The following is a 26,708-nucleotide window of genomic DNA, read 5'->3' as shown; positions in this document are numbered from 1 at the left end:
TCATTAACACTTTCCTGCCCCTGGTGCTCAGCTTCTTGTCATTGCTGGGGAAAGGTCATTTGTCATAAGATACCTTAATGAAATTTAAAAACGAACATCCCTTGACCACCTGGTCCCTACATGGCTGGAATCCTATTTGTTTCCCATCTTGGAAAAGAAGCACTTTATTAGTCACTTGAAAGAGATGCTGTCTCCCAGAGGTTGCTGTGGCCTGCTGTCAACTCAGGATCACCGCGCAGGGACTACCTTCTGGGGCAACTTCCCTCATTATGCAGATGGAGAAACTGAGGCTAAGAGCGGGGAAGTGATGGCCCCAGGCCACATAGCTAATAGGGGCTGAGCCACAAAAAGCCCATTATTCTGACTCTCGGGTCAGTGCTCTTTCCACGATTCCATAATTTCCAGGATCTGGAAATGGGGAGACCAGAAGACAGGCTCGGGAATGGGTCTCTGAAAATGCCGGTCGGCATCAGCTCGTTGGAGAGGCAGGAAGTGCTGGGGAGAGGAGGGCTGCAGAGGCGGTTTAAACACTGTTTCCGTGGCATATAGCTTTGCACATGGGTCCCTTAAACCATCCGGGAAATAACAGGAATACGCCGCCCTGGGTCCCTCCACTGTGTTTAGGTGAACCACAAATCAGAAGCATCTTCCTCTATGTCTTGTTGGCTGTCCTGACAGCATCCAGTCTCGGTGATGATGGAGGAGCAAGGCGTTTCCCGGGAATTGATGACCCTGCCTGGGGGTGACAGCAGGCTGAGGGCCTACCCAGGTCATCACTCACCCTGCCTGCGTGGGAGCCCCACACTGTGCCCTTCACTACTGCCTGCAGGCCAAATGCTTGAAAGTCAAATTGCTGAGATGCGTTCTCCTCCTTCAAGGAGCTTTCTCCTACTGGATGCTTTGAGGCCCCGGAGCAGGTAAGCAGGGGCTGGCTTGCATCTGCTCTCCTGGACGGCTTTGTATGTGTTGGAGGAGAGGGGATCTCTAGTGGGAGGGGTCTGAGAGCACTGCAGGAGGAGGCACTTGATGGCCTTTTTGTGACCGCTCTTTGGAGAAGGAAAGACTCACCATTCACATCTCACAGGTGGGGAAACTGAGGCCCGGAAACAATCTGTGCCGTGCCCCAAGTTAACCAGCAAGTCAGGAGGCGGCACCACCTGGAAGCCCAAGAGTCCTGCATCCCAGGCCAGAGTCTTCCTCAGCTGTGTGACCTTGGGCAAGTTACTTAACATCTCTAAGCTTCATCTATAACTTGGGACTTTACTAATAGGAGTTAAGTCACAGGTCTGCTGGGAAGAATCAGTGGATAATACACGTAAAGCGGTTTGCATGGATCCTGGCATAAAGCAGGTATTCAATAAAAGTTAAATTATTATTATTATTAAAGCAGATGACAGTCTTTAATTCCGCGTCCTCTGCCTGCTCTGTGACAACAGTCTAAACGTTATTCAGCAATACAGCCCCCTCTGCGAGCTTAGGGGGAGCCAAAAGCAGGGAAGGGTTAAGGTGGAGGTAAGAGGTGGCAGAGGGGTGTGGCACTCAGGGTCACATCTTGCTCTTATTCCTGACACCCTCTGTGACCTTGGACCTTGGACCAGTCTCCCTCTCTCTCTCTCTCTCTCTCTCTCTCTCTCTCCCTGTCCTCAGGCTCTTTGTTCTTGATGCACCAAATGACAGTGCTGGCTGCCTGAGCGCTGCACTGAGAACCCACCCCCAGGAAGCCGGGAGCACCTGAAAACCACAGGTCTCCCCTGGAAGATGGAGGAGGCTCTCCCCACAGGCCTGGGAGGCAGCCTGGAAGGAAACCTCCCGGGGGGTTGAAGAGCCCAGGGCTGCCCAGTGTGGCCAGCTCCCCGGCCTCTGCCCTGGGCTCTGCAGGAGTCTTCGCGAGGGCTCCTCCCAGGCTTACCAGGGAGTGAGGCCTCTCCTGCCCCCCTACTCTGCACTCCCTCCGGAGCTGGCTTGGCTTCGTCAAAAGCAGGGCCCATCAGGGTGGAGGCGGCGATGTGTCAGCTGGTATTCAGGCTCTGGTTGTGCGCTCAGATCGCTCCCCCTCCCCATCTCCCCCAATCCACCCACCCACCCTTTTACCCACTGCTTGGGGCCTTCTGGGTGGCAGCACTTCACAGAGGGAGACCGAGCTGCAGCCTTGAGCCTTTGGCTGTTGGGGGGTGGGCGGACTGACTCACTTGGCCCCCTCCCTGGTGCCGATGGGGCAGCTCCCACACCCATGGGCGCTGGCACCCGGTCAGGCCCCTGGGTTTCGGAAAAGGAAGCCGCAGCCCCGCGGCGCCTGACCCGAGCTGGCTGAGGATGCGCTCTGCGCGCCGGGACCCGCTGGCCCCCGGGCCGGGAGGAGATGTTTAGCCTGCGACCCCCCAGAGCAGGCTCGCTCCCGCGGCCGCCCGCTGGGGCCACCCTGGCCGCGGGCCCGCCGGGACGCCCCTGCTCGCAGAGCCCCTCCCCGGGCCGTGGCGCGTCCCCCGAGTCTCGCAGTATTTCCTTCCTGCACCTTTAAGAAGACCGTTGCTCCGTGGTGGGATGGTGTGTTAAAGCCACACAGAGGAAGTTACGCAGCCCGGATCAGACCGAGAGATAAAAGCCCCGATGGTGATCGTGAGTGATGGCAAGAGGATTTAGCCTCGGCATTAACTTGGAGCGGAGTGCAGGGGGGCAGTGAAACGCCCCGCCATCTGGCCCGCGCCGCGCCGGGGGGATGCCCCGGCGCCCCGACGAGCAGCCGCGAAGCCCACCCGGGCCGGGGGCTGCCCGGTGCCCGACCGCGGGTCCCCTCCGAGCCGCCCAGGGGGCCCCAAAAGTTTGCACTTGTTAGCGGCGACCTCCCGCTCGGCCGGGGCGGGCGATGCGGGCGGCTGGGGCGGGCCCCTCCCCCGGCCCGCGTCTCCGGGACGGCTGCGGGCGGCCCCCCCGGCGGCCGGAGGGCTCCCCAGCCCCGATCTGACGGCCGCGGCGGCGGCGGCCACGGCGGCAGCGGGAGCAGCGCGGGGAAGGAGCGCCGGCTCGCAGCCCTCGGCCCTCGCCCCACCCAGCGCCAGCCAGACGGGGGAGGCGGAGCGCCGGAGGGTGGCGGTCCTCGGCCTCCCGGGTCTCCGCTCCGGGAAGCTGCTCCGAGCCGGGGTAAGGCTGGAGGGGAGAGCCCGGGAGGCGAGCGGGGGGCGGGGTGGGGGGAGAGACGCTGCAGCTTTGCCAGGCTGGTTTCATTTTTAAAGGGTTTCGGTGACCGTGCAGGCTTTCCCGCGGCCCAGGAGCCACTTAAAGCGGCCCAGCAAGGGCTCGGATGCAAAAGTTATTTGGTGGCGGCCGTTACTAGCGGAGGACTCGAGTCGCTTGGAGAGGGGTGTGTGAGTGTGCATTTGTAGCAGCATCTTAAAGGAGTAGCTTGTCTTTCTGGCTGGCTTTTCCCCACCAGGGTCTTTTTCCATCGTTTGTGTGAGTGAGTGGTGGGGATGGGTGTTACCAGAATGCCTGGACGTGTTTGTGAAAAGGAAATTAACCCTTCTCGCGCGCCATTCCCCTACCCCAATTTCATCGCCACCCCAATTCCTCCCATCCCCTTCCCCTCTCTGAAACTGGGTATGTGTGAGTTGCACAGAGAAACTCTGTGTTCCAGCGGCGGCTAGAAACTTCTTTCCGTGCCCTGGAGGGGTGGACTAACGGGGAGGGTTATGTGCCTGGACCGGCTTGGGGACAGAGTGGAGTCGAACCTCCAGCCGGGTGGCGCGCAGATGGTGGGAGCAGAGGCCGCGGGAAGGCGGGAAGGGGACCGTGGGCTCGCGGCGTCCGCGGGCTCCGGAGTTAAGTTGTCCGCCTGGGCTGGGGGCGGCAGCGCTGGGGAAAAGGATGCGACGAATTCCCCGGCGCTTTGCTGGGCGTCTTCTAAGTAAGGGAGGCCGTGCCAGGTGTGGGTGCACCCTCGGTGCCCGCCGGGCCTTTTTTAAAGGCGTGATTTTTAATTGCTCCCGTGGCTTGCACTCAACTTCGGGAAGACAAAAAGCAACTGCGGGATTGCCAGGCACGCATCCCCGTGCGATGCCCGCCGTTTGCAGCCCACCCGAAGCACGGACTCCGAACCCTTGGCGTCCAAGGCTGGGAGCTGACCCCCATCTCCACACCCCCCCTCCCCCCGGCCCCAGCCGCCCAGCCGAGGCCTCCTCCTCGCGCCCCACCCCCCGCGCTCAACTCTTCGGGGCTGTCTGGGCGCTGAGAGGGCGTGGGGGGCGCCCGGGGGTCCGAGAAGGCTCCCATTCCGGGGCTGGGGGCACCGGGGCCGCCGGAAATGGGATGCTCACTCGGGCGGCGGCGTTGAGCGGGGCACCTACTGGACCGGCGCGGGGTGAAGGGGGGTTAGGGTTGGGAGGATGGGGTGGGGCTGGAAGGTGATCGCGACCCTGAGCGGGCTCCCCTTTCCTTCCTGGCTCCCAGCACCCTCCCCTGAAGGCAGATCTCACCCCCCTCGGCTGTCCCCGCTGAGAAAGGAGAAGAAACTTGGGGATGGGCTGGGTCCTGGGAGAAGCCCCCAGTGCCCCCTCTCCAGGGACCCCCCGCCCCAGGGGCTCCGCGTCCACCAAGGCAAGTTTCCCACGAGGCGAGGGCGCAGCCGGCAACTCCGGGAGGAGCTTCCAGCCCAGCCAGCTCGAGAGGCGCTAATTCAATACGACAGAGAAATCTGAGTTCAGAAATCCTGGTAAAATCTAATTTTCGGGTTTTAATACCCTGGCTTTCAGCCCCCCTCGGCTCCTGAGGACTCTTAAAAGAAAATAAAGCGCATTGATTCTATTTGTTTCTGGGAGCTGCAGTTTCTTAATAATATCAGGTGAAGATTTATTTTCCAAGGAGAAAACTATCCACCGGGATACAACCTCTTACTCTGAAATTTCCCACACTGGCTTCTCACTCCGTGCTTTCCTCCTCGCTGTTCCGAAGACTCTTGCATCTCTCCCCCTCCCTTTTTTTCTGTTTGGCAAAAACTGACTGTAACATTCTCATGCTGAGCTCACAATTCCCTTACGATGCCAGCAACGCCCAATTGATTGACTAGTTGTAAACACATTTATTACCCACCCCGCCCCCCCGCAGATTTTGATGTTGTTGGCTCCCCCACCCCATTTTCCAGGGAATGCATGGCATTTAAGCCTGCAGAACTGCAAAGCAATTAATAGGTTTGCGAGGCGCGCTGCCTCTTCCATCTCGCGGGCCTCCTGGCCTCCGGGCCTCACTGCCTCCCCACGCCCGCCTGCGTCCAGTGCGGTCCAGGCCGAGAGCAGCACTGCTCCTGCAGACGAAGGGAGCCCGCGTCCGGGCCCACCCTGCGAGCCGCGGCCCGGCGCCCTGGTGTCCCGCATCAGGAGCGCTCGACCTGGGAGTGAACAGTTAGGAGCCCGCGGCTGGAAGAATGAGTTAGGAATGTGCTGTCTTCTGGGCAGCTCGAAGCTCAGAGAGAGGCATCCAAACCTTTGCCGGCCGCGCTATCTTATTTTTACTACATTTTCTCAGGTTGTAAAAATAGTCTCCAGGCGGGTTCTTTCTGAGAGTTTTCTAGCAAGAAGCACATTCAAGGCTGGGCAGGCTCTGTAACACTGTTTCTCTTTAAACAGCCGGAGGGGAGATGTGAAAATGTGTCCCCCTCGGATCCTCCCCATTCATCTCCATCAAGAGCCCTTCAGCCAGAGAGAGGGGCAGGGGCTGCCTTAATGCAGATTTATGATGTCCCCAGCCTGGAGCTTTGGGGCAGAGGCTGGGGACTTCTCCTGGGGAGGTGCGGAGTGGCCAGCCCCCATTTGGACAATGTCCCCCCCGCCACTCCGGTTTGTCATTTTTGGCAGGAGTGCATTTGTATCTGGGTGGAGAATGGAGGTTCATGGAAAGGTAGTTAACTCTTCAGGACCTTCTAGGTACAATGGCTGAAGAGTCAGCAGTTTGGGAATTTAGATGCAATAATCATAGACATAATAACCAGAATTAATAACACACGTGCTTCTGCTGTGACTCATTGCAGTAACCTTTGCCCTATTGGCTAGTATTTTTGGCCAGGATCCCACACTGGGGACCAAATTCTCCTGGTGATATATCAAGTGTCCTGAAACACCCCACACTATTGGAGTCGTGTTTTTCGCAAAGTAACATTCATCTTAGTTATGTCTATTTAGGGCTTTCAAATAATTACCGGTAGCTTAAAATAGTAAAGCAACAATCATAATGGTGACCTGTTTATAAACATACCCTCTAAGGGATGATTGCCAAATTTTGGCCTTGATCGGAAAAAGCTAATATGACAAATCATTGTCACTTCCGTCAAAGTCTTCAACACCCCTAGTTTCTTACAGTTAAAAATTAAATTCACCATTTCAGAATTTTGGAGAGATATTTACTGGCACCCAGTTCGTAATTGTTGGCCCACGCGTGGACCATTCTTAATCGGAACCTGTCCACACAGCCTTATCGGCACCTGTGATTACAGCTTCATCTCTGCCTTCGGCGGTTTTGACATTTTGACTTGTCAGTCATGATAAAGCCACCATTCAGTCTCGGCTCCTGGGGCTGTTTTTGAAAGTCACTGACCCCAAACAGGGGCACTTCTGCTGACCCCGACACCCCCATAAATAAGGAGAAAGCGCATCACCTTTTTAATAATGTGCCCCATCTCCAAATGTGCATCTCCTATATTAATAAAAATAACCCAGTTTCCTCGGGACACTTTGCTAATGCAGCCTCATTTTTTTGCACATTTTGCCAGAGAGCTTTTGTTCTTATACATCTTTACCCCCCCTTTCTCTATTTAATTTGTTGCAGGTGTTGTTGCTAACGAGCTCTCTCTCCTCCCTTCTTGCAATGAAAGACAAGCCAGACCCCGGGTACCTGGATGGCTTGGAAGCTGAAGTCTCAGAAACTTCCTAATAAGTTGCCGATGGCTACCAGCCAAGGTCAGCTGGTTCCCATTAGCGCCTGTCCCCACCAAAGCCGAGCCAAATAAGCTGCTCCCCAGTTAACACCTCAGTCGCTTTTTTTATGCTCCAGTCCAGCTGCACAATTGTTGTCACTTTACGCCCATATGAAAAGAAATCTCTTTTATTGGCCCAAAATGCCAAGTCCAATCCCGTAGAGGGAACGTGTTTGCAGCTAACAGGTACACCTCCTGATTTTATTTTATCTTTACAACGCAGGCCGGAGGGTTGTTTTGCAGTTGTGTTGAGCACATCACACATTAAGGGCCCTTTAAAGACCTGGGTTGATTGGAAGAACAAAAATTAAAAGCAATCTGATCCGGCCTCATGCCAGATCCCTGCGGATTTTCTCCCTATCCCATTTCCATCCACTGTCACAATTTGAGAGTCTGCCTGATTTGACCAGATTCACCTCTGGGAGAGGTGTGATGCCAAGGTTAGGAGGACGCCAAGTTGTGGGCAACTTCTCGATCTGCCCATCAGCAGTCTGAGAAACGCTGGCTCTGAGTTTTCCATATCGGCCTCTTGGAAAAAACAAGTTCCTCGCTGTTTGCAACCTGGCAGAGTCCCTGGGACATCCGGCCTCCGTCGCCTGGTAGATGTGGCTTTTCCATGCTGAGGTTTCGAGTCCCTCCTGACCCAGTCGCCACCTCTCCCGTCCCTCTCTGGGCCTCGCCCCTGGGGACTGCGCCGCCATGCTGCACCTGCTGGCTCTTTTCCTGCACTGCCTCCCGCTGGCCTCTGGGGACTACGACATCTGCAAATCCTGGGTGACCACGGATGAAGGCCCCACCTGGGAGTTCTATGCCTGCCAGCCCAAGGTGATGCGCCTGAAGGACTATGTCAAGGTGAAGGTGGAGCCCTCCGGCATCACGTGCGGAGACCCCCCTGAGAGATTCTGCTCCCACGTAAGTCAGCCCCACCCCGCCGTTCTGTTCGCTCAGGCCAAGTGGGTGGGGGTCTGGGCCGGACCCTTGGGGTGGGTGAGCAGAGCAGGAGGACCAAGATGCAAGGTTGACTTTCCTGCATGTAGGTTTGGGATCAGGTCTCTGTCCCACCTTGGAAATGTGCCAAAGCAAAGGCAGCCCTGAGGATGCTGGGGTCACATGACATCGTTCTTTGGGGTGGGGAAATTCTTGGCCAGGTGATCACTAGAGCCTCTCCTCTTGGGAAAACCACAGTACTAGTCACGGTTCCCCAGCCTTGCAGATAAGCCCCGCCTCTCTCGTAGGAAGTCAGCATCTGGGCAAGCGAGCAAAGTACTATTCGCAACGTTGCACTCTGACCTCCCTCTGTTCGTCGCTTTGTGGTGCCACCTCCTATTCCACCCAATCCAATCCAGCAAACAAATTTGCCAAGCGAGGGAATGCCAAGCACCGAGCTAGCACTTTGCAGGGGAAGGTTTGAAGGCAGTGCAGAGGGGATTCGTAAGGGAGGACGGAAGGGGTCAGAGCAGGGCGGGCGGTGTGGCTGGTGCCATTTCTGATGCCACCCCTATGTGCAGTGACCACAGTCGCTGGTTAAGTCAGGGGGAAGGCAGACTTTCAGGTGTTGTCACTTGAGTCCCTAGTTAGTGAAAGATGGAGTCTTAGAGCCACGGAGTACATCAGTACTCAAGTAACATTAACAACAACAACAACAATAATAATAGCGGGGATCATTTATGCAAGCCCCTGAGTGTGGAGGCTAAGAGTTCAATACGAGTCATTCCATGGAGTCCTCCACTCAGCTGAGCTGGGTTGATTCTGTGTTGTACAAAGTAGGAGTTTCAGGGGGTGAGCTCTGGACCAGTGGCATCTCTGGGCCACTGCTCCATCATCTATCTGTAAAGTGTGTACACTAATAGCACACACTCAAGTCGCTGTAAGGAGTAAGTGAGCTAATGCACCCTAAAATGCTCAGACCAGGGTCTGGCACAGAGCAAGTGCCCCTAGGTGTTAGCTATTGTCATTCCCATTGTACGGATGGAGAAACTGAGGTCCAAAGTCACAGCCCAGGAAGTGATGAAGCTATGATTTGAGTGTCTGGCTCCAGAGTCACTGAGCTAATCTGCCTCCCGAGAGACGCCTTCCCACTGGGCAGAGCCCCGGGTCGGGCAGGAGGCTGGACAGGGCGGCCAGGCTGCAGGAGCCACAGGAAGGGCTCAGTGTCATCCTCGGGTAGCTGCTGCCTTCTTGTGTCCTGGGGGAAGCCTCCAGGTCTCTGGGTTTATGGCTGGACTGAGCCGGTGTCCCCACTGGGCTCCTGAGGATGCCTCAGTCCCGTGGGGCGCTTGGGTCCTATCCTAGAGCAGTCAGCCTGGGAAAGTAGGTTCCCACTTGGATGGTCAGCAGTCAGGAGGCTGTCACTGTGGGTGGTGGCTGGGCTGGCGGGAGCTAGCTGGGGAGAGAGAGAGGGAGGGAAGGAGAAAGCAGCACAGGGCCAGGAGCCAGGGACTGGCGAGTCCCACTGCACTGAGGACCCCAGGGCTTTGCTGGCTCAGGGACAGGCAAGGGGGCTGGCCCCTGAAGGTCAGGGCCAAGGCCAGCACCGGGGGAGCCGAGCTCTGAGTCCACATCTGAAGCTGGCTGCCCACCCCAGCTCATGTAAGGACTTCTCCACACACTCTCTGAGCAGAGTCAACCGCTGCCTCTTGTATTAGAGTCTTGACTGTATTTCTTCTTTTGAATATTAATCGTCTTAATGTGCTGGGGGCGGGGCCGTGGGGCGGGGTGCCTAAGTCATAAATCACTGGACCAGCTTCTGGTCAAGGCTTGAGGGGTGGAGATGACCATCAAATGCAAGTCTGAGGCCCTCTCCTGGCCAAAGCTGGCTCAGGATGACCTTGGCCCTGGGCCTCCGCCCTGCCCCCCCTCTCACACACAGAGAACCCAGTGCAGCTGCTGGGGTGGCCGGGGTGGAGTGGTCACCCCGCCACAGTCCTGATGCCACCCAGCATGGGTCCTTGAGCTGTGCAAGAAGCATTCATGCCCTTCCTGTCCTCTCCTGGGAAGACCGGTGAGGAGGGCAGGGGAGGAAGAACAGCATCTCCCTCAGTGTCCTGACACCTGTCTGATGGACTTAAATATTTCATGATGGGCTGCCATCCGGCTCTGCCCTTGATTACAAATGTGCAGCCAACGAGGATGGGGACGCTGCCTAGGCTGGCTTCTGCAGGGAGGAGGGGGTCACATCCAGATGGATTCAAACCCCCACCCCCACCCCACTGTTTAGTGCAGCTTCCCTAAGCAGGTTCTGTGCATGTCTCATTAAATTATCTCTAGGATGCTCTGAGGTGGGGGCTCTTCTAATCCCATTGTAGGGATTAGAAAACGTTGGCTAAATCCCGCCAAGGTCACTCGGTCTAGAGGGCAGGCTGGGAACTTGTACGTGGCCAGGACCCATGCTTATGCACCCGACGGCCCAGCCTTCCCTCTCTGAGCTTCGGTGAAACAGAGATGATGGTGTAGGCAAGTCACAGTGCCAGTGGAAAGATGCAGCCCTTCCATGGGTGTCCTGGCAAATAGTAGATACTCCATGTGTGGTAGCTGTTATTTGCTTATTATCGTGGCTATTATGTCCTTGGTGGTGTCTGGGCCTTTGTCTCTTTGCCTCTCTCCAGCCTTGGGGACACCACGCCCTGTATTCCTGGTCTCAGGGCAGCCGGTGGTGGATGTGTGCTCAGGAAGCGTTCACTCCTCTAGCCATGGCCGGTGGCGCCACCAGGGGGCGCCCTAGTGGTACCCAGGTGGCCCTCTGCCCCCTTAGCCTTACAATAGCCCAGTGGGTCCCTGTTTCCTGGCACCCCTCCTGCGGCGAGTGCTGGGCCTGTCCTAACATCCATCCAAACGCAGCATGAGCCCTGGGGCACCCTGAGGATGCAAGAGGGGCCACGGAACGACTGCCCCTTTCAGGCTTCAGTGTGCAGACCCTCTCCCCCCACCCCCCACCCCCCCCCCCCGGACTTGGGTACTTCCGCAAGGCCACCTGAGAACTGAATTGTAAATTCCAGCCTGGTGAGGAAGGGGAGTGGGGAGGAAGACCAAGATAAATGAACAAAAAGCCTATTGGCTCTAAATGCACAATGAGAATTAATAGGGCTGAGCTCTCAACCAAGGATTCTTGGGCAAGGGCAAAATTTCAATGAGGGCTGCGGGAGAAGGCGGGCGCTTCCCACCCCTGACGCCCAGGGCCTGGCTGGAGAGGGCCAGCCTTCTGAGGCTGCAGGGCCAGAGAGAAGGAGGGAAAGGCAGCGCCCGCAAAGGCTTCTCAGCCCCTAGCAGGACCCCTTTGGGATGGGGAGGGCACAGTTGGGCGTGGGGAGCAGCCCCACAGAGCTTCGAAAGAGAGGTTGCCGGCCAGCTGCCTGCGCTGCCATGAAAGGAAGGGGGAAACCCTGTCCTCGTGCCTTGAGCCTCAGGAGAGAGATGGTGAGAAAAGAGGGTGGGGGGCACAGAACAGGCAGGTGGTGTTTAAAATGATCCTACAGCTAGCTACACACTGCTGCCCAAAGTGTAGTCCCTGGACTCACCTTGTTAGAAATGCAGACCCCTGGGCCCCGCCCCAGGCCCGCTGAGCCAGAAGCTGCATTTTAACGAGAAGTCCAGGTAATTCGGATGCACGCAGGGTATGCTCTGAGGAACGCTGTTCTCCATGATCCGTCAGTGATGGGTGATACTTATTATTGATGATGGACAGACAGGAGGCCTGTGGTTCCCATGGGACCTTTGCAGGGTAAGGAGGTGTCGCCCCTGCTGAAGGAGAAAGGCAGAGAGCAGGAGGAGTGGAGGTCCCAGGAGTGAGCGGTGAAGCTGGGAGCTCAGATTCCTGTATGTTGGAGACCTGGTGGAAGGTTCCAGAAAGGTGGTGTGCTATCCCGACAAGAGCCACAGGCCTGGAATCTGAAGACCTGAGCTTGCATCCCAGCTTTGCTACTTGTGGGCTGGGTGATCTGGGGCAAGTCTTTCAATTTTCTGAGCCTCAGTTTCCCCACGTGATGGGACATGGCTGCCTTGCCCACCTCTCCAACTTCCTGGGAGAAGGAAGCGCCTTTCAGAATATCTGAAAGTGCTTAAAGAGTGCAAGTTCTCTTCTAGGGTGAGGCTTTGATAGTGTCGTTGATCCAGTCTTGAGCATCTTGGCTTTTCCACGGTGAAATAGCTGAACATTAAAGGTTTCATCTAAGGAGACTCGAGCACACAGAGGTGCCTGGGTCTTGATGCACAGGAAAACCCAGAGGTGGTCATGAAGGCACATCTTAGAGCACACGTCTTCCTCAGAACCTGCTTTGCCTTCTATGTACCTCCGTATACCCAGACGCAGAGCAAATGGCCCCATCCCTCCCTCATGGGGTCTGCTGGGCTGATGACTGCAGAGGGCAGGTGGGTCCCGGGGGCCTCAAGCCCCTCCCCACCATGACACTGAACACCACGTGCAGAATCAAAGTCACAGATGCCATGCCTCCTGCCAGACCTTGATGTTCACGAAACGTTCCCATCCAGCAGCACTGAGCCCACCAGCCCACTGGCTCAGGTCTCCTTTCCCCTCTGCGTTCTGGCCCCAAACCCACAGAGGACAGCCTGGGGAACATCCTTCCCCACCCCTCCCTCCTCTCCCCGTCACAGCCCTCCCGTCCCGTTTCCGGGGCTGACCTCATGCCAGGTACAGCTGTGATGGGGCAGTGCGATAACTCTTGCAAATCCAGGTAAACAACAAGAGAAACACAGCAGGTGTTAAGGGTGGTGCACAACTAACAAGGAGTGGGTGAGACTGGGACCTAATGTAAGGAGCTTGAGAAGGATGAGGGTGCGTCCCGCTCCCCCCCACATGCTCTAGCTCACCACGGAGTTTCCTGCCTCCTTGCCTTGGCCCGTGCTGCCTCCTCCGCCTTCTTTTCTTCCTTCATTTCCGAGGCTTTCGTGTTTACCTAGATTACCTTATTTTTCAAGGTTCAGGTTGGACCCACCTCCCCCAGGAGGCCTTCCTTGACTCCCCAGCCCAGGTGGGTTAGAAGGCCCCATCTGGTCACATCTGTGTCATTGGGCTTACAGACGTGGCCTACGGTTAAGAGCTCAGGCTCTAGAGGCAGAGAGGTAGAGGTTGGAATCCCGTGCTGTGTGACCTTTGGCATGAAGCTTAACCTCTCTGAGTCTCATTTCCTTAAATGGGACTATTGATAGAAGACGCATTTGGAACTGTCATGAGCACAGTGCCTGGAGTCAATGGTCATTCCATGCTCATTATTCTACTCCTGACGTTTGCCTCCCCCTTGGACTGTGAGCTCCCCAGGGGCAGGGCTGCCTTGTTCATCTTTGCATCCCTCCCTCTTGGCTCAGTTAATGCTCAGAAGGCATTTACTGAGCCAATGGATGCGTGGGTGGAGGGACAGTGTGATCCAGGAAGGCTTCTCGGAGGAGGAGAGATTAGGGCTGACTCTTACTGGAATAACTAGGGTTTCAATCAGGACAGAGGAGGCACCAAAGGCCTCTACTTATCTCCATTTGAGTCCCTGTTCTGTAGGATTCTCAATCAGTTGACACCAGGAGGTCTGCACAGTTCTGTCCTTAAGCAGGAAGTGATTTTGGAAACTGAGCTTCCCCCAGCCCTCAGTTAAAGCCGCTCAGTCTCTTGAAATGCCCGAGGCAGGGCCCAGCCTGGGACAAGAATAGTTCCATGCATGACATCTTGTTGCTTGGTGAAGTCTCCTTCCTGGGGAGCAGACGAGTGACAGGATGGGAGCAGCGGTGCCTGTGAGGGCCAGGCCCACACGACTGAGATCCTGGCCTCTTACTTTTCTTAAGGGAATGAGTTTGGGTCCTGACACTCCATGGAGCGTAGGGGGCAGAGCCTCTGGAGTGCCAGGGGGAAGGGAACACATCTTTCCAAAGAGTGTCAGAGACTTAGAGGTTCTAGAACTTTTCCCCAGGCTCGTCTGCCTCTTCCCTCTCTACATTCCCTGGCCCTGATTTTTCATGTATTTTCATTTTTCTCCCTTAATGCATGTATAACACAAGCTGCCTTGTTAAATCCCACGTGTGACGAGGCAGGGGGTGGATGGATGGATGGGCAGGCAGGCCCCTGCAGCTGTGGATGTGAACTTGAGGCTTGGGATGGGGCAAACGGGCGCCCATGCTCATCCCACCCCTTCTGGGTTGTGGGACTTTGGAGGAGTCCCTCGTGCTCTGAGCCTCGGTTTTCTCATCTGAAAATTGGGGTGATGCTAAACACAATCTCAAAGGAAGGTCGTGATGGATGAGACGAGACAAAGCATGTAGAGCCCTCAGCTGGGTGCCTGGCATGAAATGAATGTTTCCCAAAAGGGATTTTTTCCCCCATCCTAGAATTTAGCGTGAGAGACAAAAGAAGGAAAAGTAGAAAATCACAGAAGAGGAGCCTATTAGCCAAGCGTGTAAGGTGGGGTATAGTCAGCATGTGCTGTGGGAGTTCAGGGGGGGAAGGCAGGGCACCGGGTTGGTCTGGGGTGGTCTATGACCTTGAAGGGTTGGAGGGATTCAGAAGAGCCATGATGAGGCAGAAGGAATCGCAACTGCAGAGATGCAGGAAGGGGTCCGTGTGACATGAGGGGACAGTGTGTGGGTGATGGGGAGGGGATGACCCCCTCCTCCTGTTTGTTTCATCCCCCCCACCCCTCTCCCTGTAAGCCTGTGGGCGGGGCTGTTATTGTGCCATTGGATAGAGGAATAGACCAAGGCTCCCCAAGGTCCACTAATGGTGGAGCTGGGATGCAACCTTCCTCTGCCTGGCTCTTGACCACTCTCTAGTGTCAGGGGGGTTAGGCCAAGGGTGTCGGGGGGGAGAGGAGGAGCAGAGCAGTGGGCATGCAGAGACCCGAGGGAGCCCACAGGGCATGGAATTCCTGAGCCACAGGGCTGGAACAGAGCTTGGCAGGCTCAAAGAAGCAGGTTCCAAGCTGCGGCCCCTTACCCTCACTGCCCCCAGTAAGGGGGTCCAGGCTGCAAAGCTCTGTTCCTGTCCCACAGCCCAGGACCCAGGCTTTCCTGCCTCAGACCTGGCCAGGGCCCACTTGGCCCACTAGGATGCTCAGCTCCTACCTGGAGGGGACCGGAGTGGTGGGGAAAGTGGGAAATGGCAGATGATGCATGGTTCTGTTCAGCTTTGGTTTGCAGGTTCTGATTTGTTTTTCATCACGGCGGATTTGCTTAAATATATGAAAACGTGTTTCTAATTCCCCAAGCACACACCAACTACTGGCGCTGGTGGGGGGCGGGGGGCGTGTCAGAGCAGCGTGAGCGCAGGATGCGAGTCGGGCAGTGCTGGGCCCCGACAGTCTCCTCACTGCTGGGACAGCTCCTTAGCCCCAGTTTCCCCAACGGTGCAACGATGGGGTTTGGCTAGATTAACCGCTTCACCCAGCATCCCTGCGTGATTGTAGATACATTCTCTGAGTTTGGTAAAAATCTATGCTGGGGTTCAGCCTTGGTCTCAAACAGACAAAGTGAGGGGCTCCAGTGCAGACAGAAGGGTTCCAAGTGCATATCCTGTGCTCAGCACAGCACTAGATGTTTTTTCAAGTTTAAATCCCTTTATTATAGTAGTCTATTAAAGGAAAATCAAAACAAAGAAAAACAAAGCTGAGGGCTAAAAACATAACGGTACATCACATCGTCTCCCCTTGGTTTCTGCTTCTAAATTCTTTTACAAATTTTTTAATTGAGGTATAATTGACATAGAAGATTGTATTAGTTTTAGGTGTACTGTACAACATGATGATTTGATGTAGGTGTATATTGTGAAAGGATTACCACTGTAAGTTTAGTTAATATCCATCACCATGCACAGTTAAAACTTTTTTCTTGTGGTGAAGGCATTTAAAATTATTTTTTAATTAAAAGAATTGAGGTGATAGTCACATAACATGAAATGAACTATTACATTTTTTAAAGTTGGGGTAAAATATATATGACATAAAATTTGCCTTTTTAACCATTTTTAAGTTGTGCATTTAGCACATTCATGATGTTGTGTAACCAGACGGGAAACCCCGTCTCTGTCAGAAGCCACTCCCCATTCCTCCTTCCCCCAGCCCCTGGCAACCACTAGTCTGCTTTCTGTCTCTCACATTTGCCTATTCCAGACATTTCACATAAATGGAATCATGCAGTGTATGACTTTTTCTATCTGGCTTCCTTCATTCAGCATAACGTTCTCGAGCTTCATCCACATTGTAGCTCGTATCAGTACTTCATTCCTCTTTATGGCCGAATAATATTCCACTGTATGCTCTACCACATTTTGTTTATCCATTCATTGGTTGCTGGGCATTTGGGTTGTTTCCGCTATGGGGCTATTATGAATAATATTGTTATGAACATTTATGTACAAGGTTTTGAGTGGACATATGTTTTCATTCCTCTTGGGTCTATACCTAGGAGTGGAATTGCTGGGTCATATGGTAATTTTATTTTTTATTTATTTATTTTTAAAATAAATTTATTTATGTGTTTGTTTATGTTTGGCTACGTTGGGTCTTTGTTGCTGCGTGTGGGCTTTCTCTCCAGTTGCAGCGAGTCGGGGCTACTCTTCGTTGCAGTGTGCAGGCTTCTCATTGCGGTGGCTTCCCTTTGTTGCGGAGCACGGGCTCTAGGTGCACGGGCTTTGGTAGCTGTGGCATGCAGGCTCAGTAGTTGCAGCTCGCGGGCTCTAGAGCACAGGCTCAGTAGTTGTGGCACATGGGCTTAGCTGCTCCACGGCATGTGGGATCTTCCTGGACCAGGGCTCGAACCCGTGTCCCCTGCATTGGCAGGCGGATTCTTAACCACTGTGCCACCAGGGAAGTCCCCACATGGTAATTTTAGATTTAAGTTTTTAAGGAACTGCCAAACTGTTTTCCAGGGCAGCTGCACCATATTACCTTCCTACCAGCTCTGTACAAGGGTTCCAATTTCTCCAGGTCCTTGCCAACGTTTGTTATTTTCCGTCTTTGTTTTTTACTGTAATGGCTAACCTGGTTGGTGGGAAGTGGTATCTCATTAGGATTTTGATTTTCATTTCCCTAATGACTAATGATGCTGGATATTATGTGCTTATTGGCCATTTATATATCTTCTTTGGAGAAATATATATTCAAGTCTTTTGCCCATTTTTTCATTGGGTTGTCTTTTTGTTGTTGAGTAGTACATGTTTTTTATATATTCTGGATACTAAATCCTTATCAGATATATGATTTGCAAATATTTCCCCCATTCTACAGATAATCTTTCATTCTCTTGATTGTGTCCTTTTAGGCACAATTTTTTTTTTTATTTTAGTGAAGTCTAATTCATCTCTTTTTTCCTTGTGCTTTTGGTGTCATATCTAAGAAATCATTGCTAAATTCAAGCTCACGAGTGCTTACCCCTATGTTTTCTTCTAAGACTTTAATAGTTTTTGCTCTTATAGTTAGATCTTTGATCCATTTTGAGTTAATTTTTGTATATGATGTCAGACAAGCATCCAACTTCATTCTTTTACATGTGGATATACGCTTTTCCCAACACCATATGTTGAAAAGACTATTCTTTCCCCATGGAATGATCTTGACACCCTTGTTGAAAATCAGTTGACCATAGACGTATGGGTTTATTTCTGGACTCTCAGATCTATTCCACTGAGGCACTGAGCAGTCTATGTGCAGTATTTCATCTAACCCTCCCAAATATCCCTCATGGTGGAAACAACCTTTATCTTATTGTCCCATTTTACAGATGAGAAAACTGAGAGTCTAATACTGAGTGGCAAAGTCCAGGCCCAAACTCAGACCCTAGTCATTCAACCTCCCAAGGAGGGAGGAAGTCCAAATGCTTACCCTTCCTCCCTCCTTTTCTCTCCTACCTCCGTCCTTTCCTTCCTCTTTTTCTCCTTTTTTCCTAACTTATCCTTTAAGCTGGGATGTTAACGGTGATTCCCAGAGGAGGGTATCTGGGGAGGGGATGTCATGACCTGTGACCTCTCTGGTCTCCAAATATCTCCTGCTTCCACTTCAACTCCTCCCCTCCCCTGCTCATCAGGGCACCAGATTCTGTGTCTCCATCTTTGCTACACGGGCTGTGCTTGCACAAAGTAGGCGATAAAGAAATGCTGGTGATAATTATCCCTCATCTCAAGTAGATGGTGCAGTTTGGAAGGGGTCTTAGAGATTATCTAAACTAGAGGAACCCCGATATCTCTAAGCACATTACAGTGGAACTAACTACTCAGGGGAAAGTGGGTGCCTGGGACCTGGCTGCTGGCACCCTCTGCCCCGGCCCCCTGAGCCCCCAACCCCGGAAGTCCTAGGGCTCCTGTGAACACAATACGAAAACACTAATAGAGTCCAACTTCCGCCCCATTTCCTACATGGGGAAACTGAGGCCCAACGGGATGGACTGACTTCCTGGGTCCCCAGTGAGGGAGCAGCAGACCCGAGAGGTTCGACCGTAAGCCATGGGTTCTCCCACAAGAGTGGACTGTAGCCCTGGGGACATGAGGCCCTCCACACCAGGTCTCCGTGCATCCAGTCACATCCTGGATTTGACCCATGTGGTGGCATTTGGTGGGGGACCTGGAATGCCTCCCAGCGTGTGCTGGAGCTACACCTTCAGGGTAGGCATGGCCATAAGGTTAAAGTTTGCTCTCTGGCCTGCTCAGGTGAGCTCTCACACCTGTGTGTAGCCCCTGGTGACCCAGCCCTGCTCAGAGCTGGCTCTCGCAGGCCCTGGGGATCCTAAGACCCCTGCCCTGGCCTGTCCGCAAGCTGTGGTTCTCCTTGCTGTGGCAGCACTGGCGGACAGGAAGGGGATGTCTGTGGGAGGCGGGCAAGGCCAGGAGTGAGGCAGGATGGGGGTCAGAATGTTAGGGATCACGGCAAAGTCAGCCTTGGCGATTACCCTCCGATGTCGGGCTGGGGTGCATGTGGTCCAACCCCGGCCCTCAGCTGGGAGCTTCAGGAAGCAAGAGCCGGGGATACACTCTTGTGTGTCTCACCACATGCTGGTGTTTCTTCCACCCGCCCCGTCTCGTGGGTTTTGGCTGCCATTTCCCGAGGCCTCCCTGTGGGCCGGGTACCCTGCATGTGCACTTTCTGTGCATAGCGTTTGTGTTTTCTCCACAGCACTGGGACGGGTATATTGCAAATGAAGGGAAGGAGGCTCAGAGAGATGGAGAGACTTACCCAAGTTTGCACAGCAGCGACAAAGCCGGGATCTGTCTCCGGGGCCTTGACCACTGTGCCATCCTGCCTTGTCAAAAGTCTGGGTCACTGTCCTCGGGGACCCGAGATCTCAAGGTGCAACCACAGAGGGGAAGCCACCTCACCCCTCAGGGTCTCGTTGGTAGGAAGGAATTAAATCCATGTTTGTGGATCCCTCCAGATCTACACCTGGGGCTTTCTAGAGCTGCCCTTCCTATTAAAGCGTCCTGGGCCCGTCTCCAAGGACCTGGCATTCTTCTCCCCCAGCACAGTTTGTCCTGGGGGCTTTGGGACAACTTGGACCCCCTCGGTCCTGCATTCCAGCTCCCTCCTGTTGCCTGAGTCATTTGTCCACTTGACTCCAAGTGTCGACCAGGGAAATAAAAGGAAATGAAACACGACCAGGGCATTTCCCCTCGGTCGTAGCAGAAGTCCGTTTTTGGGCAAAAGATGAAAAGGAGGAGGATGAGAGATGGAGCCTGCAGGTAACCCCAGAGTCTCGTCAGCCACAGCAGCATGCCCCCGCCTGAGCCCACAGAAAGTGCGTGGTGCCCATATGGGAGACTGCAGGTTCCTGAATCGTCCCCTCCATCTGGGAAATCAAGAGACAGCAAAGGCAGGTGACAGCAGAACGAGAAGCCAGTGGGCCAGAGAGCATGCCCTGTTCCCACCACAGGCACCATCTAAAACCCCTTGCCAACAGCTCCGAGGCTGGCATCTTGCTGGGTCTGGGCTTCTGGGGATCAGGGTCCACGCTGGATTGGCTGCCAGGGGCTGGGTGCCCTTGGGTCTCATCCCCACTTTGGGATGTAAATTTCCTGCCTTCACCAGAGGGGGTCTGTGTATTCACCCTCCAGACCCCACTGCATTCCTAGATTTTGCTTCTGGCTTTTGGGACTTTCAGACTTAGAGAGAGGAAGAGGGAGAGGCATGGAGAGAGCAATAACCTCCCAGGCACTGGAGGACCCCAAGAGGATGGACAAAGGCAGGACACCAACCCCAGCTCAGCTGCAAAACCCCAGAACAGTGCCTCCTTCTTTGGCGGGGTCTCAGCCCCTTTGAGAATCCATGGTGCTCTTCCTGGAACAATGCGTGCGCGTGTGCACACAAACACACACACAGTTGCAAACACTCACAAGGCTTCCCAGACCACACTGAGTCCACCTGTGGGCCCCTGTGGGCCCCTACGCTCCCTCTGGGGGCCCTTAAGCTCAGGACAATCACCATGTGTCTTCTTGTAACTGACTGATCCTGTTGTCTGAGGCTTTTCTTGATTCCACATCTTCCACCACCTCTTCAGACCAGCAAAAGCTTATATTTATTGAGTGCCTACTGCATACCAAGCACTTGACCTGAAGTTGCTTGTTGAACCCACCCAGGACACTTACGACAGATCCTATATTTATGCCCATTTTCAATATGAGGAACCTGAGGTTCAGAGAGGTTAAGCCACTTGCCCAAAGTCACACAGCTTCCAAGTAGAGGATCCTGGCACCTCCACTCCAGGCTGCCTGAACCCAGTGCCTAGCTCCTAACCAGGCTGCTTAGCTGACCTGAGGTGCTCTGAGTCTCTATCTCACGGTTAGATTGAGGCGGTTGTTGTGTGTGTACGTGCGTGTGTGCGTGTGTGCACGTACGTGTGGCCGTTTTGCTGGGGGAGTGTACTGTCCCTGTCTGCCTCTCCTCCCCCAGCACTCCTCGGCAGCCTGAGCAAGGAGGGCTGGGGAGGAGTGACGGGAGCGTTTTGCCCACCCCCTCTGCCCCCGAGACATGATGGAGTCTGCTAACCCAATTATTTGATAATTCACTTATTTCATGTCTATTTGGCAGCGTGCGGGCTCCCACGCACCAGCTCCGGGGAAGGCGAGATGGCTTTGCCTGGAGGAATCCGATCTGTTTTTCTGGGGAAGGAGTGGGGAAAAAAATACACCCAAGAATGGACAATAATGGACCTAAAAATAGAGGGTGGAGGGAAGTGGGGGCGGGGAGCGGTGCATCTGCCTTCCACTGGGCCTGCTTGCACCCGGCAGCCCTCCCCCTCCCCCTCCCACCCGTGGGTTCCCCAAGGGTCTGGCTGCCTCTCAGCCTGGGGGAGAGGCACGGGAATGGGGAGCAGAAGGAAAGCAAGGCTGGGAGCCAGGTGCCACCCCAAGATGGAGAATTGTCCCATCGAAGGGTCCTCCGGGCTGTGGCCTTGACCTTGGCTGCATGTCAGAGTCTCCTGGGGAGCTGTGACCAGCCAATGCCTGGGAGGGGACCTACCTCTGAGGGTCTGATGTGGTTGGTCCGGGGTGCCCCTAGGTGAGTCAATGTGGGAACCACTCTAAGGGGTGTCTCCACAGCAGGAATAGGGGTTCAGATTTGGGGGCTCTCTCCTCCTTTACCCCCGGGTCTCCTAAACCTTGAGACAGCCTTCCTGAAGGCCCCAAACCCAGATGGTCTGCTGGGACTCCAGAGGAGTGCAGGCAGGGGACAGGCAGCTGTGCAGACTCTTGGTTCTGTCCGGGTCCCCATCCCCCTTGAGTGTCCTCAGCTGAGCCTCACAGCGGACTCACCTGGGAGCTCTTAACATTCCCCCAACCTGCCGGGGCTGCAGCCCCACCAGCTGCCGCCCCACTTGCTACTGCAGAGTTTCTAGGGTGGGCCTGGGCCGAGGATTTATTCAAGCTGGGTGGTCCCAGGGAGAAGCCAAGTTTGAGAACCAACATTTCAGTCTTGCCCAGGACGGCACTGTGTCCCTTCCAGCTATAAGCATCTTGTCTTTTCATCTTAAGCATCTTGGTTTTTTGAATTCAAAGACCAGAGGGGGAGAGAGATTGCTTTCAGAATCTTTCCTTCCATCTGAGCTGCAGGCACCCCATCCTTGCTCTGGCTTCCTGGGACCTGAAGGGTGCTGGCCGCCACCTTACCCTTTGTTCCCAGGTTCTTAACCTCTCATTCTGAAAGGAGGCTGCCCAGCCAGAGTCAGGGCTTTCCCTGCAGCTGCTAAATGTCAAGGCTGCCGGCTGGCTCCAGGCCTCCCCTTCCGCCTTATCTCCTGCTACCCACCAGGCTCCTGGTCCATCCAAGCACATTAACTCCTCTCTCCCTGTGGCTCTTGCACGTCTGGTCTGGCCCTTCGCTCGATCCCGCTACATAGCACATCCTCCTCACAGCCCGGTCAAATCTCCCTCCACCTGTCCATATCCAGCCCACCCATCCTTCTGGGCCTGTCCTTCTGAAATCCCACCTCCTCCAGGAAGCCTTCCTGACCTTCCCAGCCAGTTCCCCTCCAGGCTTGTCATCCGTGCCATACTCTGGTGGTCACAGCATGGTGGTCAATGCTCCCATAAGGGGTCAAAGGTTACTGCAGGTATGACCTTGAGTCAGTGCCTGGCCTCTGGGGGCCTCAGTCCCCTCACCTATAAAGCAGGGATGATGGTGAGAGCTGGGCTGACATCACTGTACAGGTGCCCTTCTTTGGACCAACTGTAGCAGGCGCCCCAACCTGGCCAGGCATCTGAGTCTCTGCAGGGGTTTTGATTGGTTGGTTGGTTGGTGGGTTGGTTCGCTTTCAATCTGGAGCAGAATTTCTGGTCTTAGCGCCCAGAAATATTTTCATCTCTTTCTTCTTCCCAAGGATTTGGATGGGCAGCCAGGTTTGATGGCTGCTTCTTCAGGACCATTTTGCACATTAGAGACAGTTGTTGAATACGTGAGGGAATAAATAAATGAAACCTTACCAGCTCAGGCTTGCGTCTCTCACCACCACCAAGGGCTTCATCGGTAGAACAATGCACCTATCCAGTTGTGCCCGGGGGTGGGGCAGGCCCAGACACTTCTTTCTCTTTCCTCTACCCGGCCGCTTCTTACTCCTCAGAGACCAGCAAGAAGAAGCCCTAGAAAGTCTCAGCTTGTGGCCATTGGCACAGGCAGGTCCCATCCGTCCAGGTGCTGCATCCACTCCTGACACCTCCTTTTCAATGCGGAGGACCTGGAGAGGGGACCCGCCCAGGAGGGGGAGTCGCTCTGCAAACCTTAATTAAGCATCTTGCGTGTGACAGGCCCCGCTCCTGTCTTCACAGAGCACACAGTGGGGAGGGGACCACACAGTAATTAACCAAAGAAGTGGCTAAGGAAAACCGATCAAGTGCCCATCTCGGGGAGGGAGGTGTTGGCCAGCGTGTTCTCTGAGGAAGGGAGGGTTAGCAGACACCTGCAAAGGGGTGGAGGGGAGGAGCTCCAGACAGAGGTGGAGAAGCCTGGGTGGGATGGGGGATGGGCATCAAGATAGGAAGGAGAGATTCCAGGGTCCAAAACAAGGTGGAAATTGACCTCCGTAGGATCATACAATGATTTGTAAGAATTTTGTATATGTTTTGTAGACTCCGTGGCACAAAAGTTCATTTCATCTTCCCTAAACCAAGGAATGACCCTACGGGCAGAGGCAGGGTAGCATAGCGGGCCCTTTATAGAGCATATATTGTGGAGCTTCTAACACCAGTTCTGCCCTTTGCTCAGCAAAGTGCCATTGAATAGGTTTTCTAACCTATCGGTGCCTTGGCTTCTCCATTTTGAAAATAATTATTAGGATCGTCATGAATAGAGAAAAGGAAATTTCACACGAAAAATCACGATCTCAATGTCTGGTGCTAAGAAAAATACTCAGTAGGGAAGTTTAAAAAAGAAAAACGGAAGCAAGGCAAGATGAGAAGCGAGATAGCTGGGCGAGGTGGGCAGAGCCAGGACCAGCTTGGGTTTGGAATTCATCCGAAGAGCGTGCTCTGGGGTGCAGCAGGGGCGCTGAAACACACGGCTGCTTTCTAGAGTGTGCCTGGTGGCAGGTCGGGGCGGGGAGGCCGGAGGGATTGGTGGTGGCAGGGGGTGGACATGGCAACTGTTAGGGGAGGGGGCTGCCGGGATCGTTCTTCAACCTCAACCCTCTTGGGCCCTCCCCTTTCAGCCAGTGGTCCCACCAACTTCTTTCAGGACCCACCGAGGCCCCATTGCTCTTCAGCAAGAAAGCCGAGGGCAGCTCTCAGAGAGGAGGAGAGGGGCTCTGCAAAGGCCCCAGGGGTCTGGGGAAGGCGGCTGCCCTGAGTACCCCAGCCAGGCCCCTCGGAGGGGGCTGCTCGTCGCCCTGCCTCCCCCCGCCCCCAGTACTGCATCCTCCAAGCCGCTTTTTTTCCTCCGTGATAAAATATTCATGTCAGCAGAGCAGGCCCTCTTAGGGAAGGCTGCCTGTGTCTAGCTTCTGCTTTGTACAAGCTTTTAAAGAGTAGGACGCTTTTCCTACTCTCTAAGCATTTTCTAAGTCCTCAATCAATAATGCACTTTACCCGGCTTCTCTGGATGCAGCTTTTCTTCCTCTCTGCACCCTTCCCCCAACCCTGCCCCGATTTCTCTCTCTTTCTCTCTTTCCTTCTTTCTTTTGTCCTTCCGTCTCTCCCAATTTACTTTTATTTACTTTTTTTCTAAATGTGTTCCACGAAAGTGTTGAGCTGCTTGGGCGGCGAGCCTCGGATGGGGAGTGGGGGGGGCAGGCAGGGAGGATGGAGAGAGGCCCGGGCAGCTGCCAGGCAGGCGGGTCCTTGGATGAACAGGTGGAGTCTGTGTGCGAGGCGGGCCGAGGAGGAGCAGCTGAGCCTTCCCGCTGGCCCTGGTGGGGAAGCGTTTGAGCTCCTGGCACGGGGGAGGAGGAGGGCTTGGGCTAATCTGGCTTCTCACTCTCCTTTTTCTAATCAATTAGAAAATGTTTACAGCATAACCAGAGAAAACAGGACAAATGCGTAGAAGAAAGGGGGCCTGGAGCAAAGACAATATGCAGAGTGTGAGTCAAAATACATCGCCAAACTTTCTAAGGAGCCAGCAGTCCAGATTGGCCTATCTGCTTTTTATAGTAATGAGTTCCCTGTCATGGAAGGTATGCAAATGAAGAGCTGCCATCCCCTTGTCTGAGAGAGATGCCCACGTGGATCTGGTCAGTTATGTGGTACCCAGTGAGGGGCTGGGGTGCAGCAGGTGCCCGTGGTGGCGGGGAGGGGTTCCTACAGGGATCAACCCAGGCACTCTTCAGCTGGGATAGAATTTCCCACCCCAAACATTCCTAACAATCTGGCTGTGGCAAGAATCTGCATATGCCCAGGACCGAGTGAAATATTTCCTTTTTTTTTTTTTTTTAAGGAATACAATTTTGAGTTCCTGGAGAGATTAACCCTTGTCTAGCCAGAGCCTTGGCAAGACCTCACCCCACCCTCTCTGGCTGTTCAGCTGACGGACAGCCTCCCTGGGTGTGCAGTGGTGGAAGCAGTGTTTGGCGTTGCATCCTTGCCCGTCTCCTGGACAGCTCGTCCGCCAGGGCAGCCCTACGCCTCGGGTGGTCAGAAGGGCTGGCTGGCTGCGTCTGTCGGGGAAGTCGGAGTCAGGGCGAGGAGGACTGAGGAAGTGGGTCCCTGCCCCGCTGCTAGAACAGCACCTGGGCCGGCTGCTTTCACTCCCCTCAGTAACTGCACAGTCCTCCCTGGGTGATGCCAGGAGGGTCGCTTACCCTCTCTGAGCCGCGCCAGAGCAAAGGGATCCAGTGAGGCACGTTAGGAAGGGCGCATTGGGACTTCCCTGGAGTTCAGTGCTTAGGACTCCGCGCTTCCACTGCAGGGGGCACGGCTTCGATCCCTGGTTGGGGAAATAAGATCCCGCATGACTCGCGGTGCAGCCAAAATATTAAAAAAAAAAAAAAAAAGAAAAGGACACGTTGAATAACTGCTCGACAGATACCATCCTTAGGTCCAACTGTCAGGGGTCCTCACTGAGTTTGGAAATATTTATCAAATGCCACTTTGTGCAAATCACTACTGGGAGTGGGGGGTGGCAAGGATGAGCCAGCCCCGGCCCCTGCTGTCCCAGAGTCCAGTCTCAGTCACGGAAGGTTCTGGAAGGAGGTAAATGTGGGCAGGGGTGAAATGAAAGGGGGGCCTGGAGCAGAGTGGTGGGCTGCTCCAAGCAGCTGCAGAACTGAAGTGCGTTTCCTAAGTTACGGCCTGGCCAGGCTCAGGAGGTGGCCCGAGACTCTGGGTCCAAGGCAGACCTTGGACCAGGAGATGCCCACGGTGGCTGGCTCGGGATCAGGGTCTGGGGTGGGGGTGGGGAGGACATCACTGTGGCTTCTGGAGATTCATCGCCAGGATGGATGAGCCCTGGGAAGGCACCTTCCCCTGCCTGAGTGCCGGCCAGGCTGGGAAGAAACGGCTCCAAGGAGAAACAAAAGCAGAAAAATACAAGAGGGACCTCCCTGGCCAGCTGTAGCTCCTGCCCTGAAATAACACGAGGGTCGGTTTCTGCTGATTCACGAGCAGGGAGGGGTGACCTTGCTGCTGTCCAGGGCTTTTGCTCCAAAAGAAACCAAAAAAAGGGAAGGGAGAGAGGCCTGGGGGATCGGGTTGGGAGGAGTTAGAGGCAGGACAGGGATCAATGAAACCGCAGAAGGGGAAGGGGGGCGGGGCGGGGGGAGGAGCAGAGGGAGGGAGGGAGGGAGGCGAGAGTTAGAGACTTCCGGGCAGCTAGAATTAGAACCGGCTCCCAACAGAATCTCCGTTTCCGATTTG

The 26,708-nt window shown here is 54.6% G+C and overlaps 1 protein-coding gene across 7 annotated transcripts in view; it reads left to right on the top strand.

Moving 5' to 3' along the window:
- The first annotated feature begins 2,359 nt into the window (after positions 1 to 2,359).
- The window catches only part of NTNG2 (netrin G2), a 76,462-nt gene continuing 52,113 nt past the window's right edge, over positions 2,360 to 26,708 (top strand). For 2 of the 7 annotated variants that reach the window (XM_082468164.1, XM_082468163.1), the window contains exons 1-2: positions 2,361 to 3,138; positions 6,811 to 7,870. In XM_082468164.1, the coding sequence (XP_082324290.1) occupies positions 7,658 to 7,870 (213 nt within the window). In that variant the 5' untranslated portion in view covers positions 2,361 to 3,138; positions 6,811 to 7,657. Of the gene's footprint in view, positions 3,139 to 6,810; positions 7,871 to 26,708 lie in introns of all 7 variants that reach the window. The other 5 variants (XM_082468160.1, XM_082468159.1, XM_082468161.1 and 2 more) reach the window with 5 other exon arrangements.

Source organism: Balaenoptera physalus (assembly GCF_965194825.1).
Source record: "Balaenoptera physalus genome assembly, chromosome: 7".
NCBI classification, from domain to species: domain Eukaryota; kingdom Metazoa; phylum Chordata; class Mammalia; order Artiodactyla; family Balaenopteridae; genus Balaenoptera; species Balaenoptera physalus.
Note: the sequence above shows the minus strand (reverse complement) of the source record. Positions and strands in the feature narration are given on the sequence as shown.